The 26600-nt window shown below is 43.0% G+C and overlaps 1 protein-coding gene across 1 annotated transcript in view; it reads left to right on the top strand.

The window, feature by feature from the left end:
* Positions 1 to 26600, top strand: part of LRBA (LPS responsive beige-like anchor protein) — a 640201-nt gene that overhangs the window by 35369 nt on the left and 578232 nt on the right. The window contains exons 2-7 of the mRNA XM_040418535.1: positions 12354 to 12585; positions 15806 to 15906; positions 18970 to 19065; positions 19816 to 19937; positions 22095 to 22221; positions 25385 to 25504. Coding sequence (XP_040274469.1) covers positions 12354 to 12585; positions 15806 to 15906; positions 18970 to 19065; positions 19816 to 19937; positions 22095 to 22221; positions 25385 to 25504 — 798 coding nt within the window. The remainder of the gene's footprint in view (positions 1 to 12353; positions 12586 to 15805; positions 15907 to 18969; positions 19066 to 19815; positions 19938 to 22094; positions 22222 to 25384; positions 25505 to 26600) is intronic.

The following is a 26600-nucleotide window of genomic DNA, read 5'->3' as shown; positions in this document are numbered from 1 at the left end:
GACATCTGAATGCAGCCTTACAGGGCGGTGATCAATGACAGGGGGGTGATCAGGGAGTCTATCTGGGGTGATCAGGGGTGAATAAGGGGTTAATAAGTGACGGGGGGGGGGGGGGGGGTGTAGTGTAGTGGTGTTTGGTGCTACTTTACTGAGCTACCTGTGTCCTCTGGTGGTCAATCCAAACAAAAGGGACCATCAGAGGACCAGGTAGCAGGTATATTAGACGCTGTTATCATAACGGCGTCTAATAATCCTGTTAGGGGTTAAAAAAATCACATCTCCAGCCTGCCAGCGAACGATCGCCGCTGGCAGGCTGGAGATCCACTCTCTTACCTTCCGTTCCTGTGAGTGCGCGCGCCTGTGTGCGCGCGTTCACAGGAAATCTCGCGTCTCGCGAGATGACGCACGGATGCGTCCAGGAGGAATGAATCAACCACCTTCCGGACGCATCCGTGCGTTAGGCGGTCCGGAGGTGGTTAAACAAATGGGAAGCGCACTCTGTAAGCGCGGCCCAATTCTATTGAGCTTACGGACATAGATGAGCCAGCGCTCAGCTGTTTTCAGTACTCCCATAGGAATGAATGGAGGGCGGACGCGCCCTCTGGCACTTTGCAGGCTCTGTTCTAAGTATAGGTGCGGGTCCTAAAGGTGTGACCCGCACCTTTCCGACCTTGTAGGCATATCCTAGCGATATGACCCCAAACTCCAAGAACCCCATCAAGTTGATATCAAAATAATATATTTTTATTACTTTTTTTTTTTTTTTGCAAAATGAAACCGCCTTACCTTTTTGTGGAGCTATTAATAAATAAAAGCTCCACAAAAAGTACCGTATGTTTGTCCTGCTCTCCCCAGTCCCCACCTAGGGCTGTCAACAGTTCTGCATGGTTAACTTGCTTGAAAAGGCGGTGGGGCCTTGGAGGACCCATATAGTGCCAAAATTGTGCAACAGTTCTGGTGTAAAAATGTGTCTCAAAGTAAGCCAACTAATAGTTGGTGTAGAGTCAGCGAGAAGTGTCTATCCCTGCACCAGATGTGTCGTCCTGCCTGAGCCCCCTGTGATAAGTCTGATGCAGGTCTAGACACCCTGTCTGAGGTTACTCCATTTATAGAATTTGTAAATCGGGGTCAATAAATATGGTGCAGATAAGGTATGCCAGATTTTTATATTTTTTATTTTTTTTGCAAATTTAATTGAGAATTCTGACATTTTCTGTAATGTCTCTCCCCCAGTGTTGCTTGTGCTGATCAAGAATTTTGTAATTGCCTAGAAGAGTTTTCTGAATACGTGAGAATGTCGTTGCCCTTTTGCAGAATGCATGCCAAACTTTAACCCACGCCTGTATATCAGCAGAGCTTAATTGCATTTTAAGAGAACCTGTGTGCTTAAATACTTGCAGCCTCCATGGAGCATCTCTTCATGTATCTGTGTTGTGCCGTTACTCTATTATTCCTCCCATAAATGGGTGAAAAAATTGACAGCTGGGTGTTACCGTTCCTTGTCAAATGGTTGTGTCCCTACATAGTCTGATACTGGCTGTACAGATTGGACAGTGTCTGTGTGCAGGGACACACCCCTAACTGGTAATACCCAGTTGGCATTTTATTAATAAATTTCTAAGAGGAATAACAGAGGAATTACAGAACGCGAAGAGTTAGGCTACTTTTACACTTGCGGCAGTGGAATCCAGCAGGCAGTTGGGTCACCGGAACTGCCTGCTGGATCCGGCAAAACGTATGCCAACTGATTGCATTTTAAGACTGATCAGGATCCTGATCAGTCTTACAAATGCATTGCAAGAACGGATCAGTCTGTCCGATTGTCATACAGACAAACAGATCCGTTTCGATTTTTTTATTTATTTATTTTTCTACATTTTTACCAGTCTGCGCATGCGCAGACCGGAAGGACTGATCCAGCGTTCCGGTATTTTGAATGCCGGATCCGGCACTAATACATTCCTATGGAAAAATTCGGCAAATGTTTAGTTTTTTTTTGGCCGGTGATAAAACTGTAGCATGCTGCGGTTTTATCTTTTGCCGGGTTCAGTCAAAAAGACTGAACTGAAGACATCCTGATGCATCCTGAACGGTATGCTCTCCATTCAGAATGCATAGGGATATGCCTGATCAGTTCTTTTTTGGTATAGAGCCCCTAGGACGGAACTCTGTGCCGGAAAAGAAAAACGCAAGTGTGAAAGTACCCTTAGAAGAAAAAATGCTCCAGAATTGATGGGATATGAGTATTTACTATAGCTGTCATGTCAGGAAAGGTAAGAGGTCACAAAAACAAGGAAACTTTTTAGTCTACATCCAGACGACACTAAAAAACTTGCTTAATAACAGCCGTTTTCAGAACCATTGCAGTCTATGGGGCTATTCACATGGCTATTTTTTAATGGCCATTCAATAGCGGCCGTCAAAAAATAGGATATGGCCTATTTTGGCTGTTTTCATGGCCAGACAGTGCCCATTGAAAACAATAGGACTGTTTAACGGCCACTTAGGCAAGAGTGCACGGGTACACTAGTAATAAAATTGACCCTTCAGGGGTTAAACGAAAATGGGGGAAAAAATATATAACTCATCCATTGGCACACGCTTGGACGCCTGCTCCTCACAGAATGCAGAAGAACCTGACACCCCCAACGTGTTGATGTCATTACAGGTCCTTTCAGGAGATATCCTGTGAGGAGTGAGTGTCCTCTTTACTGCATGTAGCAAGACCTGCGATGCGTCATCGCACTGGGAGCGCATCCAGTGAGGAGTGAGTGTCACCGCTCATTCAAGTGGATGAAGCAAGTATTTGTCGGCACTAGCGGGGATGTGGGGAAGGCCGGGGCACAACGGGGGGCCATTATAACTACAGGGGGTAGAAAGGGCATTATTTATATTAGGGGCATACAGTGAGGGAACTGCAGGGGGTGGCGTTTTAACTTAAAAACGCTATGAAAATCAGCTGTTAAAATGGAGGCAAACTATCTGTTAAAAACAAACAGACCAGATGCAAAAATAGGTGAAAAATGGCCATGAAAAACGGAGGGTGTCGTGTGAATGTAGCTCTGTGTACGTTTTATTACTTGGAGCACTACATTCCAGTAATATTCTATCCCTTCTGTGCAGCAAAGTGACCTTTGCGCTTTTATACTTAATGTGACTTTGTACAATGAAGCCTGTATAAACCAGATATAACGCGGGCAATTCGTGAATGCAGCATCTTCTCTGACCCAGTTTCCTTCACCTCATTCTTATCTGATAATGATCGTGGAGTCTGCTGTTCTAGACATGGAGCAGTCTAGCACCATCTGTACTGCCATATGCAAGGCTAAGCAAATAGAAAAGGAAATTGCTAAAGGCGGCAGTGAGGTAACCGTGGTAGTGGATGTATTTTCTCCTATTCTGAGAAACTCATATATATCACACATACACACAGTACAGACCAAAAGTTTGGACACACCTCATTCAAAGAGTTTTCTTTATTTTCATGACTATGAAGGCATCAAAACTATGAATTAACACATGTGGAATTATATACATAGCAAACAAGTGTGAAACAACTGAAAATATGTCATATTCTAGGTTCTTCAAAGTAGCCACCTTTTGCTTTGATTACTGCTTTGCACACTCTTGGCATTCTCTTGATGAGCTTCAAGAGATAGTCCCCTGAAATGGTCTTTCAACAGTCTTGAAGGAGTTCCCAGAGATGCTTAGCACTTGTTGGCCCTTTTGCCTTCACTCTGCGGTCCAGCTCACCCCAAACCATCTCGATTGGGTTCAGGTCCGGTGACTGTGGAGGTCAGGTCATCTGGCGCAGCACCCCATCACTCTCCTTCATGGTCAAATAGCCCTTACTTTCAAAGTTTTCCCAATTTTTCGGCTGACTGACTGACCTCCATTTCTTAAAGTAATGATGGCCACTCGTTTTTATTTACTTAGCTGCTTATTTACTGCCATAATACAAATTCTAACAGTCTATTCATTAGGACTATCAGCTGTGTATCCACCTGACTTCTCCTCAACGCAACTGATGGTCCCAACCCCATTTCTAAGGCAAGAAATCCCACTTATTAAACCTGACAGGGCATACCTGTGAAGTGAAAACCATTTCAGGGGACTACCTCTTGAAGCTCATCAAGAGAATGCCAAGAGTGTGCAAAGCAGTAATCAAAGCAAAAGGTGGCTACTTTGAAGAACCTAGAATATGACATATTTTCAGTTGTTTCACACTTGTTTGTTATGTATATAATTCCACATGTGTTAATTCATAGTTTTGATGCCTTCAGTGTGAATCTACAATTTTCATAGTTGTGAAAATAAAACTCTTTGAATGAGAAGGTGTCCAAACTTTTGGTCTGTTATATATATATATATATATATATATATATATATATATATATATATATATATATATTTAAATATTAATAATTCGGCGGCACCAGTCAGGGCTCAGGTGCAAGGTCCAAGGGAATTAGCTTCTCACCCTTAATATACGTATGAAATCGGACAGCACTCAAAGACTTGAAAAAACGTTGCTTGAGAGGCTCAGTTGTGAGCTGAAACGTTGCAATTGTTCCACATGGGTGAATAAAGACATCACGTTTTTTCAAGTCTTGGAGTGCTGTCCGATTTTTATATATATATATATATATATATATATATAAATAATTATTGCAACGTCTGGGAATTTTTCATATAAACGTTGTATGTCTATTGGATTATATAGGTCAGGCATGCTCAACCTGCGGCCCTCCAGCTGTTACAAAACTCCCAGCATGCCTGAACAGCCTACAGCAGGGCATTGTGGGAGTTGTAGTTTTACAACAGCTGGAGGGCCGCAGGTTGAGCGTGCCTGATGTAGGTGAGTGTAGGATTATTTGTAGTCACTAGTGTATATAATGGTGACCCTGGCATGTGCCGGCTGACTCCACTGTCAGGAGCTGGGAATGGCCCTGCTTTTTATCTATGGTTATCAAATAAATATGTGAATGTCTTTCTATGACTTTATTGACTGTATCCTTGTGTGTGGCCTCAATGTGCATTTTTGATTAAATCTGCGTGAAGCCTGCACTTTATACTTGTGGATTCTGCAGCACCATTCCCATGCGCTGGTGACTGTGGTCTGTGACTGTGTTTAATCTTTCCACCATTATATTACACTTTGGTCCTCCGGTACTAATTACCGCTTCCATAATGCAAGAGCTCATTAGTATTTGCCCCATAAGACGCATCTGACTGGCTACAGGTAGAATTGTATCTATGCTGTTTAGGTATTACCATTACCATCACATTTATACCATCCATGGCGTTCATGGGTAGGTGCACAGAAAGACCTAAGACCAGCAACCAGATGAGCATCCAGATAATCGTGTGGTCCTGGCACTCCATGGAAAAATACTTAAATAAATCATTTACTTCAAAACATTTTAAAAAGGGACGCGCAAGTACTGGGTCCAAGCGGATGCATATGAATCTTATACCCTTGGAATACGTACTTTCACGCTGCCCGCTCGATCCGGCAATCCGGATGCAAACTGATGGAATTTGGCAGACTAAACCGGATGCGGATCCGTCTGACAAATGCATTGAAATACCGGATCCGTCTCTCCGGTGTCACCCGGAAAAATTGATCTGGTATTCATTTTTTTTGCATTTTTAAAGGTCTGCCTATGCGTAGACAGGAAAGCCAGATTTGTTTTGCCGGAACACTTAGTGCCGGATCCGGCACTAATACACTTCAATGTAAATTTAATGCCAGATCCGGCATTCCAGCAAGTGTTCAGTATTTTTGACCAGAGATGAAACTGCAGCATGCTGCAGTATTTTCTCCGTCCAAAAAACGTAAAAGGGACTGAACTGATGCATCCTGAACGGATTGCTCTCCATTCAGAATGCATTAGGATAAAACTGATCAGTTCTTTTCCGGTATTGAGCCCCTAGGATGGAACTCTATGCCGGAAAAGAAAAACGCTTGTGTGAAAGTACCCTAAGTAATTGGTACTGTATTACAATATGCACATCTAGCACTTTACGGCTACCAGTCGGGAGCTACATACTCTAAGGGATTTTGTTATATCTTGGAGGTATATTCCCCGTATTAAGAGCCGTCTCCTGAGTCCTGTAGGATCATATCGGTTCAGGTACTTTATCAGATAGTGTTCTTGTCTCAACAGCATTTTTTTTTATTCTTGTAACCAACCTTTTCTCCTCTCTACCAACATTTTTTTTTACATAATATGATCTAGGGGGAACCTTCCTCGCATTCTCAAACCTTGATGAGCTGTGACTTTCGGGTACAGTAAAACGCGTTGGAGGTTTGGGACCTAAGCATTAGTAACAGAGATTAATTTGTAGTAACCCCCCTTTTTTGGTTAATTGGATCTGTAATATATTATCAAATTTTATTAACTATGTTATCAGTAGAGATGAGTGAATTTCATGTTTATGAAATTCGTTCACTCTTTGTTTGGTGGTAAAAGCAGAATTACATTATGGATTCCGTTACCACGGACCATAACGCAATTCTATGACTGAATGCATAATGGAATGCCTTTAGAGGCATTCCGTCATAATAGAAGTCTATAGGCTGCAAAATGGATCCGTCCCGTTTCTGTTATGCAGGAGAGGACTCCCCTGCATAACGGAAACAGGACAGATCCGTTTTGCAGCCTATAGACTTCTATTATGACGGAATGCCTCTAAAGGCATTCTGTTATGCATTCCGTCATTGCGTTATGGTCCGTGGTAATGGAATCCATAACGCAATTCTGCTTTTACCACCAAACGAAGCGTGAATGAATTTCCCAACATGTTATCAAGTTATTGGGATTTGATTTATAATGTATAATACATGACCCTTGAGGTCACATAAGGTAGTGACAAACCGTATCAGGGACATTTTAGGGTCACTCGGGATCGCCACCATCGCGGTGGCCATTCCGTATATAGGCAGGGCCTACAGTATAGGGGTAGACAGGGACACTATTCCTTTCTTCCCTAGTGCCCGTAAGTCCAACTATAGCATTTTAGGCACTTATGGAGATTTTTTAAATCCAAAAAATAAAGGTTATGTTTTAATGGTGGTGGTCTGTGACACCGTTTTATATTAGTAGGTGTTATACAGACACATTGATCAACAGGAGCCAGAAGTGGCCAACCCCTTTAAGGCTACTTTCACACTAGCGTTTCTATTTTCCGGTATTGAGATCCATCATAGGGTCTCAATACCGGAGAAAAATGCTTCTGTTTTTGTCCCATTCATTGTCGATGGGGACAAAACCTAACTGAACAGAATGCTCCAAAATGCATTCCGTTCTGTTTGGTCGCATTCCCATACCGGACATGGGATGCGGAGCAAGACTGATCCGTCATGACCCACAATGCAAGTCAATGGGGACGGATCCGTTTTCTCTGACACAATAGAAAACTGCACGGATCCGTCTTGGGTACGTTAAAGATAATACAACCAGATCCGTTCATAACGGATGCAGATGGTTGTATTATCAGTAACTGAAGCGTTTTTGCTGAACCCTGCCGGATCCAGTAAAAACGCTAGTGTGAAAGTATCCTAAGCCAGTTCTGGCCATGGTGGGGTTTCCTTTTCTTATGGACATATTCCATACTGAGTGGCAGTATAAAGGGAAACCTAAGAGAACATTCCAGACGTCTTGTGGCTTTAGGATTATTTTACTATGCCAGGCAAGTGTGTAACTGGTTAAAACATAAGGTATCATTAGCGTCTATTTTAATGCTATCTTTGTCCTGTTTCTATGACTACTAATTTCAGAGAACTTTATCACTATTTTATAGAATTTATCACTTGTATCTGGATTGCAGAGAAAATAACGGAGCAGAATCTACTGCGCGTCAGTCCATGTAATGAGAAACAACTGGTTTAGGAAATGTGACATCTTGTAAAGCCTGTCATGGTCACGGATGTCTTTACTGTAAATCACAAATTCTTAAGCTCTCGGCTGTCTACTCGTTTACTGTTGATGGCCTGTCCTCGGGGTAGTTCATCACTATCTGATCAGCGAGGATCCGACATCCCCCGCCAATCAGCCGTTTCAGTATAGCGCCAACTCTGGAACAAACAATTGTCTATTGTGTAGTGAAAGGAGCTGGATTCCGGAGCGCTGTTCCTATTGAAGTGAATGGGAGCAATAACGCTGCAGTTACAAGCTCTGTCCACCACACAATGGATGGAGCTGTGTAGTGCTGCTCTGGAGCTATTCTGAAACGGTGGATAGACCTACCGGACCCTCGCTGATCAGATGTTGATTGCCCATCCTTCGGACAGGCCATCGGTAGTAATGGCGTTGGCAACCCTTTTAAGACCCCCATACACATTAGACTACTGTTGGATGAACCTGCCATTTCCTTGGCGTGACCAATTTGACAAAGGGATTAATATATTAGAAACTCCGGCCTCCCCACTCCCGGCAATCCGTACTGAGGCAGAACTGTGGAGTTAGGCCCCTTGCAGACGAGCATGTCCGTATTAGGTTCGGAAGCATTGCGAATGCGTTCAGTGAAAAATGTGCGATTTGGCAGGCAAAGTCATTCAGTTTTGCCTGCGATCGTGTTCAGTTTTTATCGCGCAGGTGCAATGCGATTTTAATGCGTTTTGCACGCGCGTTATAAAAAACTGAAGCTATACAAACATCTCTTATCAACCATCCGTGAAAAAAGCATCAAATCCAAAGTTTAGTTTTACCTTGCTTTTTAAGTGTACAGTTTTTCTTGTATTATTTTTGCTTGTACTGAAGACCCATCAGTCTGTTCACGGAAGTAGGTGTCAGAGGTGAGTGCAGGCTTGCATCAGTCTGTTCACGGAAGTAGGTGTCAGAGGTGAGTGCAGGCTTGCATCAGTCTGTTCACGGAAGTAGGTGTCAGAGGTGAGTGCAGGCTTGCATCAGTCTGTTCACGGAAGTAGGTGTCAGAGGTGAGTGCAGGCTTGCATCAGTCTGTTCCCTGGACTCCTGTCTTTTGCATTTCTGCTTCCTGTAGCTTCAGCCAGGCATGTACAGAGAGTAAAGGAGCCCACAGTGTGCAGGCATGACTAAGCGAATACAGCAAAATCTAGTAAAGCATGCCTTTATTTCATACATCAACACATTAGGGGTCATATCCCCCTGCACCATGCCGCACCATGCCTCACCATAAGGTTATCCTGAAAAAGATAATGATGACATCCTTCCTCATGATAGGTTATCATTATCACATCAGGGGGGGTACAAGTCCCATCACCTCCGCCTATCAGCTGTTTCAGGGAACCAGTGAGCTCCCCGGAGCTCTGGTGTGTGATGGAGGCTCCCGCCAGCTTTCCAAGTACTGTGCCATACATCGTATTAGTGGCAGTGCTTGGTATTGCAGTTCAGCCCTATTGACTTGAATGGGGATGAGCTGCAACTATGCCATGTGACCAATGTGCAGTGATGTCACTGGCCTAGGAAGAGGCTGCCGTACTCCAGGCCTTCTCTAACAGCTGATCGGCACAGGTCCCGAGTGTCGCACCCCTGTAGATCTGATACCGATGACCTAGGATAAGTCAGAAGTATTTAAAGCTCATCCCCCTTTGGTCAGTGTGCATTTAATCAAATCGACGCCATCTTGTAACAAGTACATTTCATCATATAGACCACAAAACTGGCGTAAATGATAAGACATCTGCTGGGGCCCATGCCCCGCCTTCACCATGCCCCTTTTTCAGATATCGATGAGCACGTTCTTGAAACGCCAAGTGTGACTACATTTAGTCTAGTATTTTTTTTCTCTCCAGTTTTTGGCATAGGGGGCAAAGTAAATGGCCCGCATTGTTTGCTATTGAATTTTTTTATGCTGTTTACCATTCACCATAATTGACATGATATTAAATCTTTTGTTATTTTACAGTTCTTAAAGGGGTTGTCCAGTTCCTGTTAAAACTTCAGAAATTGTATAGATCTGTGTGCACTGGCTCGTGAGCTAGAAAGGTGTCCCCACCTTACCCTACACACTGATCCCCGACCACCCATGGGACCCTTGTGTAGTTGCTGAATGTAGAGGCGACCATCTCCTTTTCTGTGCAGGCTCTGAAAGTGTGTAGCGCATGCACAAATTAGTGTTCATGTGGGTAAGAGATCTGATCGCTGCCATCCTGTAAGCTATGGACGCAGCGGGGAGCTTTTCTTGCTAGTACTCAGCATTTGATGGCATTTTTGAAATTTTCCCAATAAGTTGCCGACTTCTTTACGTCGCACTCGCCATTCACTTCTATGGGGTTGAGTACGATACAAACCACAGCCGCTGAACAATGTATGGCGTTGTGCTTGGTAAGCATGGAGACTGCTTTCACAGGAGTGTCTGTGCCTTCTCAAACAGCTGATCGTGCCGGGTGTCAGACCCCCACTAATCAGATACTGATGACCTATCCTGAGGACGCTGGTTTTCGGCACCAAATTCACGCTGAAAGCTGTGCCAGAAATACTCAGTCTGAATATACCCTTATTGTTGGGGTACTGCTACACATTCAGGGTTTTTGAAGCTAAAACCAGGAGTGGATTCAAAAAAGGAGTAATCCACTCCTGATTTTGGCTTCAAAAACTGCTTCAGCTGCTGTCATATGGCAGTATTTGCTGTAATATTCCCAATATGGTGTCAGAAAGCTCAGTACTGACCACGACGTGATCTCTTGGCTTAGGTGCTGCATACCATACACACACCCACGCACCATCTGAGGGGTTGGCTGTCTGGTACTGCCACATTAAGGGAACCGGTCACATTGAATGTGGTGTCTGATCAGTAGACAGCAGGTCATAGAGCAGGAGGAGCTGAGCAGATTGATAAATAGTTTTATGGTAAAAGATTCCGTATAATTTATATCTCTGCTCTTTCAATACTTAGTAGCGGCAGGCAAGTGTCTTCTGGTTTGATTTTGGGCATGTTTACATGGGGTGTAAACCAGTTATTCTGTTGAGCCCCACGCCTACTGTACTGTATAGAGGTGCCCACTGTGATGTAGATGTAGTGAGTGCAGCACACGAGGAAATGTGTCCGTGTTCTCCTTCTGCAAGGCTTTCCCATGGAGACAGAATGATGTCCCTTTTTACTGTGATAATTGTCGGTTACTATACTAAGATTGTGGAATACATAAGGGAATGGGTTTAGATGATGCAATGACGAGGTCTATTCCCACACTGCTCTCTACAAGGTGTTAGCATATTGTGCCTTTATACTCATTAGTTTCCGGTTTTGCCTGTAGTATTTCTCTATATTAAAGAGAACCCATCCCCATAAAATGCAGTGCAATCTGCAGGCAGCATGTTATAGAGCAGGAGGAGCTGAGCAGATTGATATATAGATGTGTGGGAAAAGATTCAGTAAAACATGTAAAGGGGTTTTTCTGGGATCTGATTGGTGAATGTCCGACGCCCCCATTGATGAGCTGATTGAGAAGGCATCGGCACTTAAAGTACCGCCGCATCTTTCCCTCAGCATTGCCTAGGCCGAGTGACATCACGTTCGTTGGTCACATGGCCTAGGCACAGCTCAGCCTCATTGGAGTAAGTGGGGCTGAGCTGCAATACCAAGCACAGCCACTTTGCAATGTACAGCGCTGTGCTTGGTGAGCAGGGAGAAGGCCCTGCAGCTGATTGGTAGAGGTCCGACAGCCCCTCCAATCAGATACTGAGGACCTGTCCAGAGAATCTCAGAAAACCTCTTTAAACCTTTGCTCTTTTTTGCATCAGGGTCATGTGGGTGTTCCTACTTACTCATTGACAACCCTCCCTATATTTGTAGTCAAGCCGTTAGCTGTCAGTCACTGAGTGGCACCGCCTACATGACTCCATTGCATAGAAAGAGCAGATATATAAATGTAGAAAATACAAGTTTTACTGAATCCTTTCAAATAAAACTGTCAATCTGCTCAGCTCGGTCCTGCTCTGTAACATGCAGACTGCACTGCATTTCATGGTGTTTCCACCACATCGTGGCATGGAGGTTGAGACAAAGGTATAGTTACTTGCTGAACCGTCATATCGTTTGGTGTTTAATAAGATGCTAACATATAACTTAGAAATGAAAAAAGCGGACATGGTGCACACACGTGTATCAGGCCGAACATTTCCGGCTTCCGGGCTAGACCAACATGGCATTATAATAATTGTCACCCTGGGTGTAAATGGCTTCTGTCTTATTAGGAAAGGCTGCTGATTGGTGCAAATTGCACCAAAATTGATCAAAATGGCTTTGTGTTTGGATCCAGAAATGTGACTCCTCATTGCACCACCTGAAGGCCACCAATAGTCAGCCTATTTAATATATTTGTATAATGCATTCAGTTCTAATTCTTCTTTTTTCCATTGTATTTGCAGCTTGTAGGCGGGCAGTTTGACCTGGAGATGAATTTCATCATTCAAGAGGTAGAGAGCATTATTTGTATGGTTGAACTGTTGGACAAATGTGATGTCACCTGCCAAGCGGAGATCTGGAGCATCTTTACTGCCATCCTGAAGAAGAGCATTCGCAATCTTCTGATCTGTACTGAAGTTGGTTTGGTTGAACTGGTTTTGAACAGAATTAGTAAGGTTGACGGCATGATTGCAGGTAATTGAAGCATTACTTGTTTCTGTCCAGTGACCACTGGTATAGAGAATGTCTAAAAAAAAATTAAATAAAAACCTGCTAGTAATCACTTCTTCCTACTACTATGTTGGCTAAGGCCTCATGCACAAATCAGCCATGTGGTGGCAAAAAGGTCCGTATACTGTGGAGCTATGGGCTTTCAGTGTTCCTCCATATGGCACTGCATTACAGAGATTGCCCCCCCGGAAGAACTACCGTACTCCTTGGGGAAAATACCTTTGTAATACAGCGACCAATGGACATGGAGACAAACTGAGGTACTGTAAGACCCCATAGATTGGTATGGGTTCTGTGTTACATGAGATTTGTATATGATGTCATTTAAGGAAGTATTTCCCCATTAACTAGAGCAACTTTGACATTTATTTTCCCCAAGCAAGAGCTCCAGCAGGCCCATACTTTGCTGGTTGACAGTTAAGGTTGCTCCCTTGTTCGTTTATTTATAAAAAAAAATTCACTTCCATATTGCTTATGACGACTACACCCCTCATTTAGGCTTTGTTCACACCAGTGACATCGCTTTAGTGGAAACCGTTGCAATTAGGACCCATAGTTCGTGTGCATGCAGCCATGCTGGCACATCGTGCCCTTTAGAGGTCTGCGAACAAAGTTGATGCAGGCAAGTCGCAGAATGTGGTATGTAGGGCAGATGCCATCTCCTGACACTAAAGAGTTTCAGGATGCTAGTGTTTTTCTCTGGCCATGAGGTCTCCCTGGGATCTTCTGTCACCCAGCCATGCTAGACGGGTATCCTCCCTACAATATTGCCCCACCCCAGTAAGTGGTCAGTCTACAGGTCCTGTAGTATCTGCTTAGCATATTTTGATGTTCTGCAGAGGATGTGGCATGATTGATACTTCTTGATATAGAGGCTCTTGTGCTAGCTTATACAGTGTTCTGGGGCTGCTGGTGTCAGGACCTTTTTAAAGGGGTTCTCCTCAGGATAGTTAATATCAGATCAGCAGGGGTCCGATTCCCCGGCACCCCAGTCGATCAGTTATTTGAAGAGAAGACCTTCTCTTTGTTTACATGCTCGTGGTTGCAACCGCAGCGGTGAGCAGGTGCAATTACAGCTCTGCCGCTACATTCACTTCTATGGGACAGCTCCTTCCTGTTCAAATGAACCGGAAGGAGCTGTCCCATAAAAGTGAATGGGACGGCTTAGGTGTATTTACACCTGCTCACCACTGGGGTTGTGATGGTGAGCAAGAAAACAATTAAGAGAAGGCCGCAAAGCTGATTGACAGGGTTGCTGGGAGTTAGACCCCTGCTGATCTGATATCGATGACCTATCCTTGGGATGGACACTACATGGAGGCTGAATGATCGCTACTGCATACCCCATGCAGTTTACATTTTTGGCAGCACTTCGTTGGGTTAAAGGGGTCGATGTGCTACCAGCAAGTAAGCATTTTATTTTACTTTTTTTTTTGTACCCATTTACAACTCAATAACTGATCGCTGCCTTCTTTACACTGGGCAGTGATCAGCAACACCTTATGAATGCTCCCTTCCAGTCAGTTCATTTACGCCTTACTTTTCACACCTCCACTCGAGTATCTGATTCCATTAAGACAATCCCTGGTACCGGTAGTAACATTACTATTGTTCAGTGACTGCTCTTGTGAGAGCCATGTGACACAAACCTACTCTGCCAGTTATGTTTTATGAATTTTTGTGAGTATTAGGGCTCATGCACACGAACGTACTATCTTTCAGTGTCCGTCCCGTTTTTGTTTTTTTGCGGACTGTATGCGGAACCATTCAATTCAGGGAAGTTACTCCGTGTGCATTCTGTTTCCATATGTCCGTTTGTCCGTTCCGATTTATAATGTTGTATTTTCTGGCCTGACCTTGGCTGTTCTGAATTGTACTCTCATAAGACTGTCAGTACAATTCAGTGCAAGCATTATAATGCTGTAAGTTAGGGTCACAGGAACATCGTTCAGTCTGGGAAATACCGCTGTCACAGAGAGTGTACTTCCTGCACTGAAAAGCTTGTGTGAAATTGCCCTTAGATCAGTGGAGGTCCTACTGCTGGGCCCCTCACTGACCATGAGAATGGAGAGCCATACCCCTCAGAGACCCCTGAAATGAATGAAGCGACAGATCTCGTATGTACATTGCTACTCCATTCCTCTCTAAGGGAGACAGCAGAGTACAGTACAGTACTCTGCTGTTTCTGGAACTCCCATAGTCCTATTGAAATGACTGGGACTATGTTGTAGTTCCTGAACAGTGGGTGACTAGAAACACCTTTGTGCATGAGAAATCAGTGAAGAAACTGCACACTTGGCTAGCTCTGCAGCTCCTTTGCGGTTGCAGCGATATCTCATCGCTAACTTTAAAGAGGACCTTTCATGGGTCCAGACTTAATAAAATAACTACCCGGGAGAAGGAGACGCCCTTTGAGAAACAGGGTAGTCTCCTCCTCCCTGTACCGATGCTATTCATTAGCATTCCAGGCGGGAAAACTGCAGGGGGGCATAGCGGGCGAACGGAGCGGCGCCCAGACAAGCTAGTAAGCAATATTACATCCCTACATAACCTGCTACTTATTTTATAATGTCTGGACCCATAAAAAGGTTCTTTTTAATGAGAGAGAAGCAGTTTATACACAGAAACATGGGCAATCCCAATGAGGGAAATCCACAAATGGTACAAAAGGTTTATGCCGTACTTTGGTACGATTTATGTATAATGATTCCTATTGGTGAGAAAGAAAGTATTTTTTGATAGTGTCCTCAGTGGGGGAGCCTCTGTTAGGAATGCTATTTGCCACGTACATTCTTTCTAATTATTTTTTTTTTTTTTCCTTTTTATATAATTTTGCTGTAATATCCTCTAATTCTTTCATTTTTGTGTAGTTAAAAAAGAAAAAACGTTTTACCTCTTAATTATATTGAGTGGTTATTTGTGCTTCTCTCCATGGACTTTTTTCTGCATTTTTCTGAGCATCACTAAATGCTTTCTATACATTTTTTCATTTTTGTATAGGCTCTGTATAGAGTCCTTTATTACAGGTAATAATTTGTTTATAATGGGAATTACTGTACATTTTGTGTTTTTAGTCAAGAAGCATTCCCTAAAAAAGAAAAAAATTGGCTAAACTACCAAACCTCTTTTTCCTCTTGAAGTACTTATCAAGTGACTTTATTCTACTGTATTTTATTTGTTGCAGATTTGTTGGTGGACATGTTGGGGGTGCTAGCAAGTTACAGCATCACTGTCCGGGAGCTAAAGCTGTTTTTCAGTAACCTTCAGGGAGAAAAGGGACATTGGGTAAGTGAAAACTCTGTAACATACAAAGCATTTGCAAGGTCTTCAGTCCCTTTCCTTTTTTTCATGTTTTTGTTGTGTTGTGAAAAAATAAAAATCAAGTTTTCCCCCATCAGTCTGCACTGAATATCACAGAAATGGAAAATTTGAGAAATTGAGAATTGTTTGCAAATTTATTAAAGGAAAAACTAAAGTTTCACATGGACCTAATTATTCAGACCCTTTACTAAGACACTTGAAATTTTAGTTCTGGGGCCTTTCATTTCTCTTGATCATCTTTGAGATGTTTCTACAACTTGATTGAAGACCACCTGTGGTAAATTCAGTTGATTGGACATGATTTGGAAAGACACACCCATGTCTCACAGCTGACATTGCATATTGGAGCAAAAACCAAGCCATGAGGAGGAAAGAACTGTCAGTAGAGAAGGGTACAAGAGCACAGTGTCCTCCATAATTCTGAAATGGAAGAAGTTTAGAACAACCAGCTCTAGGAAGAGTTGTGGTCTTCCCAACAAACTAAGTAATCGGGAGAGCATGGCATTGGAAAGAGATGTGATCAAGAACCCCCCCCACTCTGGCCACTCTGAGCTCCAAAGATTCTTTGTACTGATGGTAGAGACCTCCAGAAGGTCAACCTTCACTATAGCATTCCACCAATCTGGGCTTTATGGCAGAGTGGCCAGACAAAGACTCTACTAAAAGACACGTGAAAGCCTGCTTGGAGCTTGCAAAAAAACACTTGAGGAAACCAAGATATAACTTTAGTCTCACTGCTAAGTGTCATATCTGGAGAAAACCAGGCACTGCTCATGACCTGCCCAATACCATCCCTACTTGAAAGCATCGTGGTGGCGTTTCTAAGTGGCTGGGACAGGGAGACTGGTCAGGATTGAGGGTAAGCTGACTGGAGCAAAGTATAGAGATTTTCTTAATGAAAATATGATCCAGAGTGCTCTGGACCTCAGGCTAGGCTGGAGGTACACCCTTCAACAAGACAATGACCCTAAGCACACAGCCTAGACAACGAAGGAGTGGCTTAGGAAGAACTCTGTGAATGTCCTTGAGTGGCCCAGCCAGAGCCCTGACTTGAACCCAAACTGACATCTCTGGAGAAATCTGAAAATGCCTGTCCACCAAGAGTCCCCATCTAACCTGACAGATCTTGTAGCTAAAAATCCCCAAATCCAGGTGTGCAAACCTTGTGGCATCATACTCGAGAAGACTGGGGCTGTAATCACTGCCAAAGGTCAACTAAATCCTGCGTCTGAATATGTATTTCAATGCAATATTATAGTTTTTTCTTCCTAATTGGCAAAGATTTTGAACATTCTGTTTTCACTTTATCATTAAAGAGTACTGAGTGCGGGGGTATTTTTTTTTTAGTTATTGCATTATACTTCTTTTTAGCTAAAAATCTTTTTTTCAATAGGTGTTAAACATTGAGATTCTGTAGTAGCAGTCTCTGTGTTTACTCTGTGTGAAGCCAAATCACTGATCTCCTGACAGCTCATAAACACACATCATAGCTCAGGTCTTATCTTACTGATAAGAATATAGCTTAAATAAGTGTTTATGAGCTGTTACAAATCCAGATATAAGGACTATACATAGCCGTCTAACAGCTCAAAGTGAAAGAAAAAGTAGGATGCTCACAATTGGGCTAAAACATAACGTTTTATGACAAACTGCTTTTTTTCTTTTTTTTTTTTTTTCAACTGCATTTTTATTTGATTTTTAACATATTTAATAAATAAGGAATACAGACTGGACACTTCTCCGATCTGGTAATATCAGCACAACATATGAATTAACATAAGGAAAGAACATTCAAACCCCCCTCCACCCACTTAAAGACCCCCTTTTCCCCAGTTCCTGAGCATTCGCCTGGCACTCCAGTCCTCTGCCGACAAGAATGACTACATCTACCTAATCGCCTGCTCTAGACGCCCTAATGTCCCTTTTAAGTGTTCCTGGAGGTACCATGTGGTTGAGCTGAAAGGCATTATGAAAGTTCTCAACTCATCATCTAGTACTGCACATATGTGCCCCTTCCATTTTTTCATTAGGCCTCATACAGAAGACTAATAAATAGTATGCTCAGCTCCCAAGCATTCCATCCGCAAACCGTGCTTAATTTGCTTTAAGATTTCCGAAGGCACAGGTATAGAGGCTGTTAGCCACTGTTTTAACAGGCATCGTTTGGCCGACCATTAAACCCATATGTACTATTTGAGGCAGTGGCTTTACCTCTGGGTGCCAATGGAACAGAATCTGTTTTGGGGACAATGGAATGTCTATCCTCATGAGTCTGCTGACTTGATTCCTCACCATCTCCTAATATATGGAGGCTTGCGGGCACGACCAGATACTATGTAGAAGATCTGTATTTGGTCTATGGCACTTCAGACAACTGGTTAACCTGTCAATATTTTGCTGAAAAGTTTTAATAAAGAGCAATTGAAAACATTATTTTAATCCCAAAATGAGTAAAATGCAATCATAAAAAATTGCCCTGAAGATGTTAATAGCTTTTTAAACTATTACCCCTAAGGCCTCATGCACACGACCGTTCCGTTTTTTGCGGTCCGTAAACCGCGGATCCGCAAAAAAACTGAAGCCGCTTGTGTGCCTTCCGCAATTTGCGGATCGGAACGGGCGGCCGTCAATATAAATGCCTATTCTTGTCCGCAAAGCGCGGACAAGAATAGGACATGTTATATTTTTTTAGCGGGGCCGCGGAACGGAGCAACGGATGCAGACGGCACACGGAGTGCTGTCTGCATCTTTTGCGACCCCATTGAAGTGAATGGGTCTGCATCCGAGCTGCCAAAACGGCGGCTCTGATGCGGACCCAAACAGCCGTGTGCATTAGGCCTAAGGCACTCTGGTTTTTACCATGTTTTATAAAATTTATTTAGTTTACCATTATTTCACATTTTGTCATTGCTTTTAAGGCTTTTTTATTTTATTTTTATAGATATATCTTTGTGTATTTATTTTATTCTCTTTACTATTTTTTAAGTGTAAAGCGATTTATCTTGCATATTTCATTTTTTTTTTTAGCCTCCTCATGCAGTAAAGCTGTTGTCGGTGTTAAAGCACATGCCTCAAAAGTTTGGTCCCAATGCCTTTTTCAACTTTCCTGGGAAGAGTGCTGCAGTAAGTAGGAAGAGATGGGTCTGCTTTGCATCTTTTAACATGTATGATTATCGCAATCCACTGATTTCACATGCAGTAGCTAAAAAGTGTGGGGTTTACCCTTTATTTCTTGGACTGTGTTCACATGTTGAAGCTGTACTGTAGATTTTGCTGCTGTGTGTGTGTGTGTAGATAGATAGATAGATAGATAGAGAGCAAAAAAGTTCAGTGGCAGCACCGTCAAAGAAAAAGAAAAAAATACGGGTGCAGCTGGCCCAGCGTGGATGAAAGCCAATCCAAATAGACAGAAATAACAAAAAGGGCAGCACTCCAAAAAGTAAAAGAAGAAAAAAAATCTTTAATTACCCATGCTGGACAAGCTTGTCCCGCATGGGTAATTAAAGATTTTTTCTTCTTTTACTTTTTGGAGTGCTGCCCTTTTTGATATAAATATAAATAAATATATATATATATATATATATATATATATATATATATATATATATATATATATATATATATATATATATATATATATATATATATATATATATATATATATATATATAATATATATTTATTTAGTAAAATACCCAACCTTTTCCATATGGATTTTAGAATATGTTGTGTATTTGCCTTTTTTGTAGATTTGTGTTTTCTTTGCATTGTAGTAGTTTCTATGATGAAGGAAAGTATGCCGCCGTGTACGGTGGCACAAGCAGTAAAATGACATTATTTTTACCACCTGCTGACTTTGTTTTTGAACCGCAGGCCATTGCCTTACCTCCAATAGCAAAATGGCCATATCAGAATGGCTTCACGTTCCACACTTGGCTAAGAATGGATCCAATAAACAACATCAACGTGGACACGGCAAAACCGTATTTATATTGGTAGGTGGATTCTTTCTCTCTGCCATGGACACATCTCTGTATGAGCAAAGTGTATTATGAGCTAGGAGTTGTAGGATTTAAGGGGACTCTGTCAGCTCCAGAACTATTTTCATACTCTTTCATGCCCACACTGTGCTTTGACAGACCATCAGTAAATTGCATTGTGAGTAGAGATGAGCGAACTTCTGTTTTAAGTTCGGCGTCTAAAGTTCGGCTTCCGGTAAGCGGAGGATCCCGATATGGATTCCGCATTCCGTTGTGGTCCGTGGTAGCGGAATCAATCATGGCCATTATTGATTCCGCTACCACGGACCACAACGGAATTCGGAATCCATATCGGGATCCTCCGCTAACCGGAAGCCGAACTTTAGACGCCGAACTTAAAACAGAAGTTCGCTCATCTCGAATTGTGAGGACTCCTCTCAGGAGTCCTTCTCAATGTATTTTACTGCTGGTTTGTGGGAGCACAGCGTCGAAATAAAAGTGAGTATGAAGATGACCATTACATAACTGGACTCTGCATCACTTACAATATACACCGCTTACTCTAGTTTGGGGGGTGTTTTGGAGCTAACAGATAATTAATTTTATGATCTGTATATTACAGTATTGTGCAGGATATCCAGCTGATTCATTTCTGAGCCTTTTAAAGAAAACCTGTCACCTCTCCTGATGTCTAAAATATTAAATACTTGTGTTCTCCATGAGATGATTTTGGATCGTCTTTTCTAGTAACTATGGGGGTCATTTACTATGCTGAAATATATATAAATTAGGTGCAATCTGCAACTTGGCCCCGCTCACGCCAAGTCTAAAATTGCAGGCTGGGAAGGGGTCGGGCCGGTAGGCTCATCTCTTTCACCATTTTCTAAGTCTGTTTTAGGCATAGTAGCGGTCTTGCATTTAGAACAGGCACTGAATGTGGCGAAGTTATGGAGAGGCCTGCGCCTATAACACCGGTCCCTTATGTGTTGTGCTGCTCCTCTGTTATGCACCTTAGAGAATGGTAACACCCAGTTTTTCAATTTATTCAAACACTTAAAGGGACTCTGTCACCACTTTCTAACCCCCCCTTTTCAAAGTATTGTTATCTGCATGGCGCCCCTGTGATTATAAATGTGTTGTTAGAAGTTAAATTCGCCGTCTCCTTTTGATAAAAAGAGCTTTTATCTAACCTGTCAATCTTCTTGATAAGGTGCCCAGGGCGTTTCTTTTCGTCTCAATCTGCCGCCCGCCGCCGCCACCGTTGGTGCCCAGCTCCTCCCCTCATGCTTTCAGCGCCGCCTGAATGTAATCAAATACGCCTCCGGCTCTCTCTGTGCCCCCTCCTCCTTTTCAAAGATCCCGCGCGTGCGCACAGGGCTGTGCCTGATGCGCCCGTGCGGACATTTACAATCAGCCTCATTGAGCGAAGTGCGCATGCGCGCACTTCGCTCAACCTCCTCATCAGACGAGCACTGCAGCAGGCTGCAGTGCTCGTCTGATGAGGAGGTTGAGCGAAGTGCGCGCATGCGCACTTCGCTCAATGAGGCTGATTGTAAATGTCCGCACGGGCGCATCAGGCACAGCCCTGTGCGCACGCGCGGGATCTTTGAAAAGGAGGAGGGGGCACAGAGAGAGCCGGAGGCGTATTTGATTACATTCAGGCGGCGCTGAAAGCATGAGGGGAGGAGCTGGGCACCAACGGTGGCGGCGGCGGGCGGCAGATTGAGACGAAAAGAAACGCCCTGGGCACCTTATCAAGAAGATTGACAGGTTAGATAAAAGCTCTTTTTATCAAAAGGAGACGGCGAATTTAACTTCTAACAACACATTTATAATCACAGGGGCGCCATGCAGATAACAATACTTTGAAAAGGGGGGGTTAGAAAGTGGTGACAGAGTCCCTTTAAGTCATAGTTGTGTGTCAAACTGTGTTGGGACATCCTCTCTCCCCCAACAGGTCACACCCAGTTGTCTGTTTATTCAGACATTTCTAAGATGCGTTACAGAGGAACACCCGAATGGAGAGTTATATGAATAGATAATCCAGAATGCAAGTAGTTTGTAAAACAGACCTGTCAGGAGAGGTGACAGATGCCCTTTTTAAGTGTCTAGTTTTCTTGTTATAGATATGCCATTGTATTACTGCCTAATATGTATATTTTTATTTTTAAGCTTTAGAACAAACAAAGGACTTGGTTATTCTGCTCATTTTGTTGGTGGCTGCTTAATTGTCACATCCATAAAGTCCAAAGGAAAGGGTTTCCAGCACTGCGTGAAGTACGATTTCAAGCCTCAGAAGGTATGATGTGTGGTGCTTATTGATTAGTTATTACTTTCATGTGCTTCCCTGTTGCTTAGTTTGTGTTTTCCCTTCCCATTTCATGTTGATGTTAGGACTTAAGCCTCATTCACACCTCAGTGTTCGGTCAGTGATTTCCATCAGTGATTGTGAGCCAAAACCAGGATTGGAGCCTCCACAGACATAAGGTATAAGGGAAAGATCTGCACCTGTTCTGTGTTTAGAGCTGCACCAGCTTTTGCCTCACAATAAGGCCTCATGCACACGGCCGTTGTGCGGCCCGTTCCGTGCATTGGGGACCGCAATTTGCTTTCCCCAATGCACGGGCAACGTCCGTGCAGCGACCGGGACGGATAGAGACCCATTCAACTTGAATGCGTCTGTGATCCATCCACACTGCAGAAAAATAGAACATGTTCTATTTTAATTATTTTTTTGCGCTGCGCAGGCATGGATAGAAACACCATGGAAGCACTCCTTAGTGCTTCTGTGGGGTTCCCTGCCTCCGTTCCACACCGCAGCTCTGGATTGCGGACCCTTTCAAGTGAATGGGTCCGCATCCGTGATGCGGGGAGCTCACAGCCAGTGCCCACATATTGCGGACCTGCTGTTTGCGGGCTGCAATACGGCCACGGTCGGGCATCGGTTGTGTGCATGAGGCCTAGCTGATGTAAATCACTGACCAAACACTGACATGTGAATGAGGCGTTAGAGCTATGCTTCTCACTTTAGCTATGTTAACAGTGTTTGAACGCTCTCTTGTCAATAGACCCCTATGGGCATGACAGATGCCAAAAAGAGCACCCACTTGGCATCTGCTAGATGATTTTTTTTTTTTTATTATTATTATTTTATAGGAGGCACAGCCTGCTGCATATTTGTAGAGTTAGGTACTGCAAAAAAGAAAAAAGTATCGTGCCTAATTCTCTCATCCAGTAGCCAAAGTCTAAGTCAACTTAAAAAAAACAAAAAAAAAAACAAGTATGTTAAAAAACTAAAACATCCAGCATATTAAAGAAACCCTCCTAGAATTTTTTTTCCCCTGGCCTGTAAGGTACATGTAAATTGTAGTGTCGGCAAGATTATCGGTGGCTGTAGTTGTGATTTATCCATTCCGTTCTGGTCTCAGCTTGTCAACTGACCGACACTGACTCTCCAGCTGACACAGCCTTTTACGTGAGGACAGGAAGCCAATTTCTATACTCATTCCTATGAGACTTACATCGAGGCTCCCATAGGAATGAACAGAGAAACTCGCTGACTCTCCAAATGTGTGGATAGCAAGAGTGTCGGTGACATGACACAGCTGAGTACTTGTAAATACAGTTCCCTGGTAATAAAAGATTACCCTAACTACAGTTCATACCTTTTCTAACAGTCCAAAGAATAAAATCATTGTAGGAATGCTCCTTTAACCCCTTCCTGACCGCCCCAACGTAAATTTGTCGGGTGTCAGGCATTTAAAAATGGTGACCTCTCGTGAGCGGAGCGGGCACTTTGGCTGACAGGTGCCTGTGGTTTTAAACAGCAGGCACCCGGGACTAATATATGTGATCAACTATAATGTCGATTGCATACATTAAACCCCTCCGGTGACGTGACCACGGAATCTGAGAAGCCGCAGACCCCCCCCCCCCCCCCCCCCCCCACCCCGTGAACATCATGGGCACTGTCGCGTGCAAAAACACTATACTGTTAAAATATAAAAATAGAATGGTATCAATGACAAGTACAGATCGTCCCGCAAAAAATAAGGCCTCGCTCAACTCGGACCACAGAAAAATAACTAAAGTTATGGGGGTCTGAATATGGCAATGCAAAGGAAAAATTTGTTTTACTGCATAGGAAACGGTGTAACACCCCCACCGCCATAAAACTGTGGCGGAATGGTGTTTTTCTTGTACTCCCACCCCAGTTTTTTCCCCTCTTCCCTCTACATTGTATGCAACTGTAAATGGTGCCATTAGAAGGTACACTTTATACTGCAAAAAACAAGCCCTCATACGGCTATGTGAATGAAAAATTTAAAAAGTTATGGCTGGGAGTAAAAAATGAAAACGAAAAAATAAAATAAAACTGAAAATCACCCGGTCTTGAAAGTAACTAAACTTTTGTTAAACTTTATTTCAAAATGGCCTAACAATCATTTGTCCAATATACTTTATTAATTGATTTAGAAACAGGCACCCACCCCCTGAGTGCCTATTGTGCTTTTATATTGTCCCTAGACTAGTACGGTGTACAGGTTCCAATGAGGGGCCGGAGCGATCGCTGCATGGGCAGCAGCACACATCTTGGTACCCTGTACAGATGTGGTATCCCAGGATTTAGAGGAGAGGACTCCTGCCTGTGCCTACTCTGCTCACTCCTGAGATGGCATATCAGAACAGGTTACGGATGTAATGAGCCAGAATTTAGCCTGGCATAGGGAGCATCGGCAAGGGCAAACGCTGCGGCCCCGCACTGGAATCCGTGCACCAGTTCATTGCTGACATGTCAGTGATGTACGAGTGTAATGCACAATAGGCACCCGGGATCTCTGATATCATAACCTGACCTAGTCATCGAGGCAGAACAGACCATGAAGTGAGGACAGCAGGGCTGACCAGGACCAAAGGATTACGTCTTCTATTTCTTACTTCTCTGTTAGCCGTATTATTGTAAAATCTAGTCAAGAACATTTTGTACTTTTTGGAAAAATCCTCTGCAGTAGTAAGTGGGATCATGCCCTGGCTGGGCATTTCACCTGGTCTGAACTCAGTGGTTGAACAAATTTGATGTGAATTATCCAGGATTTTTGACACCTCATAACAAATGATTTTTAACCATTTTGTTCCAACCAAGACATAACATCTGTTTTATTAAGAATTTATGTCAAACTATAATGTTTAATGGCCATTTATAATTATTTTTTTTTCCCCCTCGTTTATATGGTGCTACTGGTTGGCCACGAAACAAAAGTGTGCCTAAGAATGTGGGACTCGATCAATATCAATCCAATGTAGTCGGCGTGTAAATGGGCTTCGTGGTTGGTCATCAGCCTGCGTTTTCATGCCGATAATATTGTTTGTTTAAATTGGTTGTGTTCATGGAAAGATTTTTATTTTTGTCAGCTACATTTGTGAACTATTCCTTGTGTTTTTTTTCTTCCTTTCCCTTTCAGTGGTACATGGTGTCAATCGTCCACATTTACAATAGATGGAAGAACAGTGAACTGCGATGCTATGTGAATGGGGAACTGGCCTCCTATGGCGAGATAACCTGGCTTGTCAATACGAGCGATGTGAGTGGATTGCCTGCTTCCATTTTCATGGTTTAGTACATATATTGAGCTCTTTATAGCTTGTGGTTTTGTACATTCCACTAATACATGTTTATACTTTTTGTTTTCAAATTTGAAAACCTTCACTTTTAAGGGCTCATGCACACAAACGTATTTTCTTTCCGTGTCCGTTCAGTTTTCTTGCGGACCGTATGTGGAACCATTCATTTCAATGGGTCAGCAAAAAAAACCCGACAAGGATAGGACTGTTCTATTAGGGTCCAGCTGTTCGTTCCGCAATGCACACGGACGTCATCTGTGTTTTTTTGCAGACCGCAAAATACATACGGTCATGTGCATGAGCCCTAACACTGACATTTTATATACGGTATGACCAGAGGAATAGTAATCAATCTGCATTTATTGTTCCGAATGTTTTTCAGATTTGTATTTATACTAAAATATTTCCTGTGGTAGATTATGATATTGAACCTGTAACATACAACCAGTGTTTTCACTTCAATGCCTCATGCAATGGAAGTTCGGGCTTGGGATCGGTGTTCTGTAGATTGTATTATTTTCCCTTATAACATGGTTATAAGGGAAAATAATAGCATTCTGAATACAGAATGCAGGGTAAAATAGCACTGGAGGGGTTAAAAAAATAAAATAAAAATTTAACTCGCCTTAGTCCACTTGATTGCGATGCTGACATCTCCTTCTGTCTCCTTTGCTGAACAGGACCTGTGGTAAGCATTCATTACAGGTAAAGGACCTGTGGTGATGTCACTCTGGTCATTACATGATCCATCACCATGGTAAAAGATCGTGTGATGGATCATGTGATGACCGGAGTGACGTCACCACAGGTCCTTTACCTGTAATGAATGCTCACCACAGGTCCTGTTCAGCAAAGGAGACAGAAGGCAATGCCGGCATCGCGATCAAGTGGACTAAGGTGAGTTAATTTTTTTTTTTAACCCCTCCAGCGCTATTTTACTATGCATTCTGTATTCAGAATGCTATTATTTTCCCTTATAACCATGTTATAAGGGAAAATTAATAATGATCGGGTCTCCATCCCGATCGTCTCCTAGCAACCGTGCGTGAAAATCGC

This window comes from Bufo bufo, chromosome 2, assembly GCF_905171765.1.
Source record: "Bufo bufo chromosome 2, aBufBuf1.1, whole genome shotgun sequence".
NCBI classification, from domain to species: domain Eukaryota; kingdom Metazoa; phylum Chordata; class Amphibia; order Anura; family Bufonidae; genus Bufo; species Bufo bufo.
Note: the sequence above shows the minus strand (reverse complement) of the source record. Positions and strands in the feature narration are given on the sequence as shown.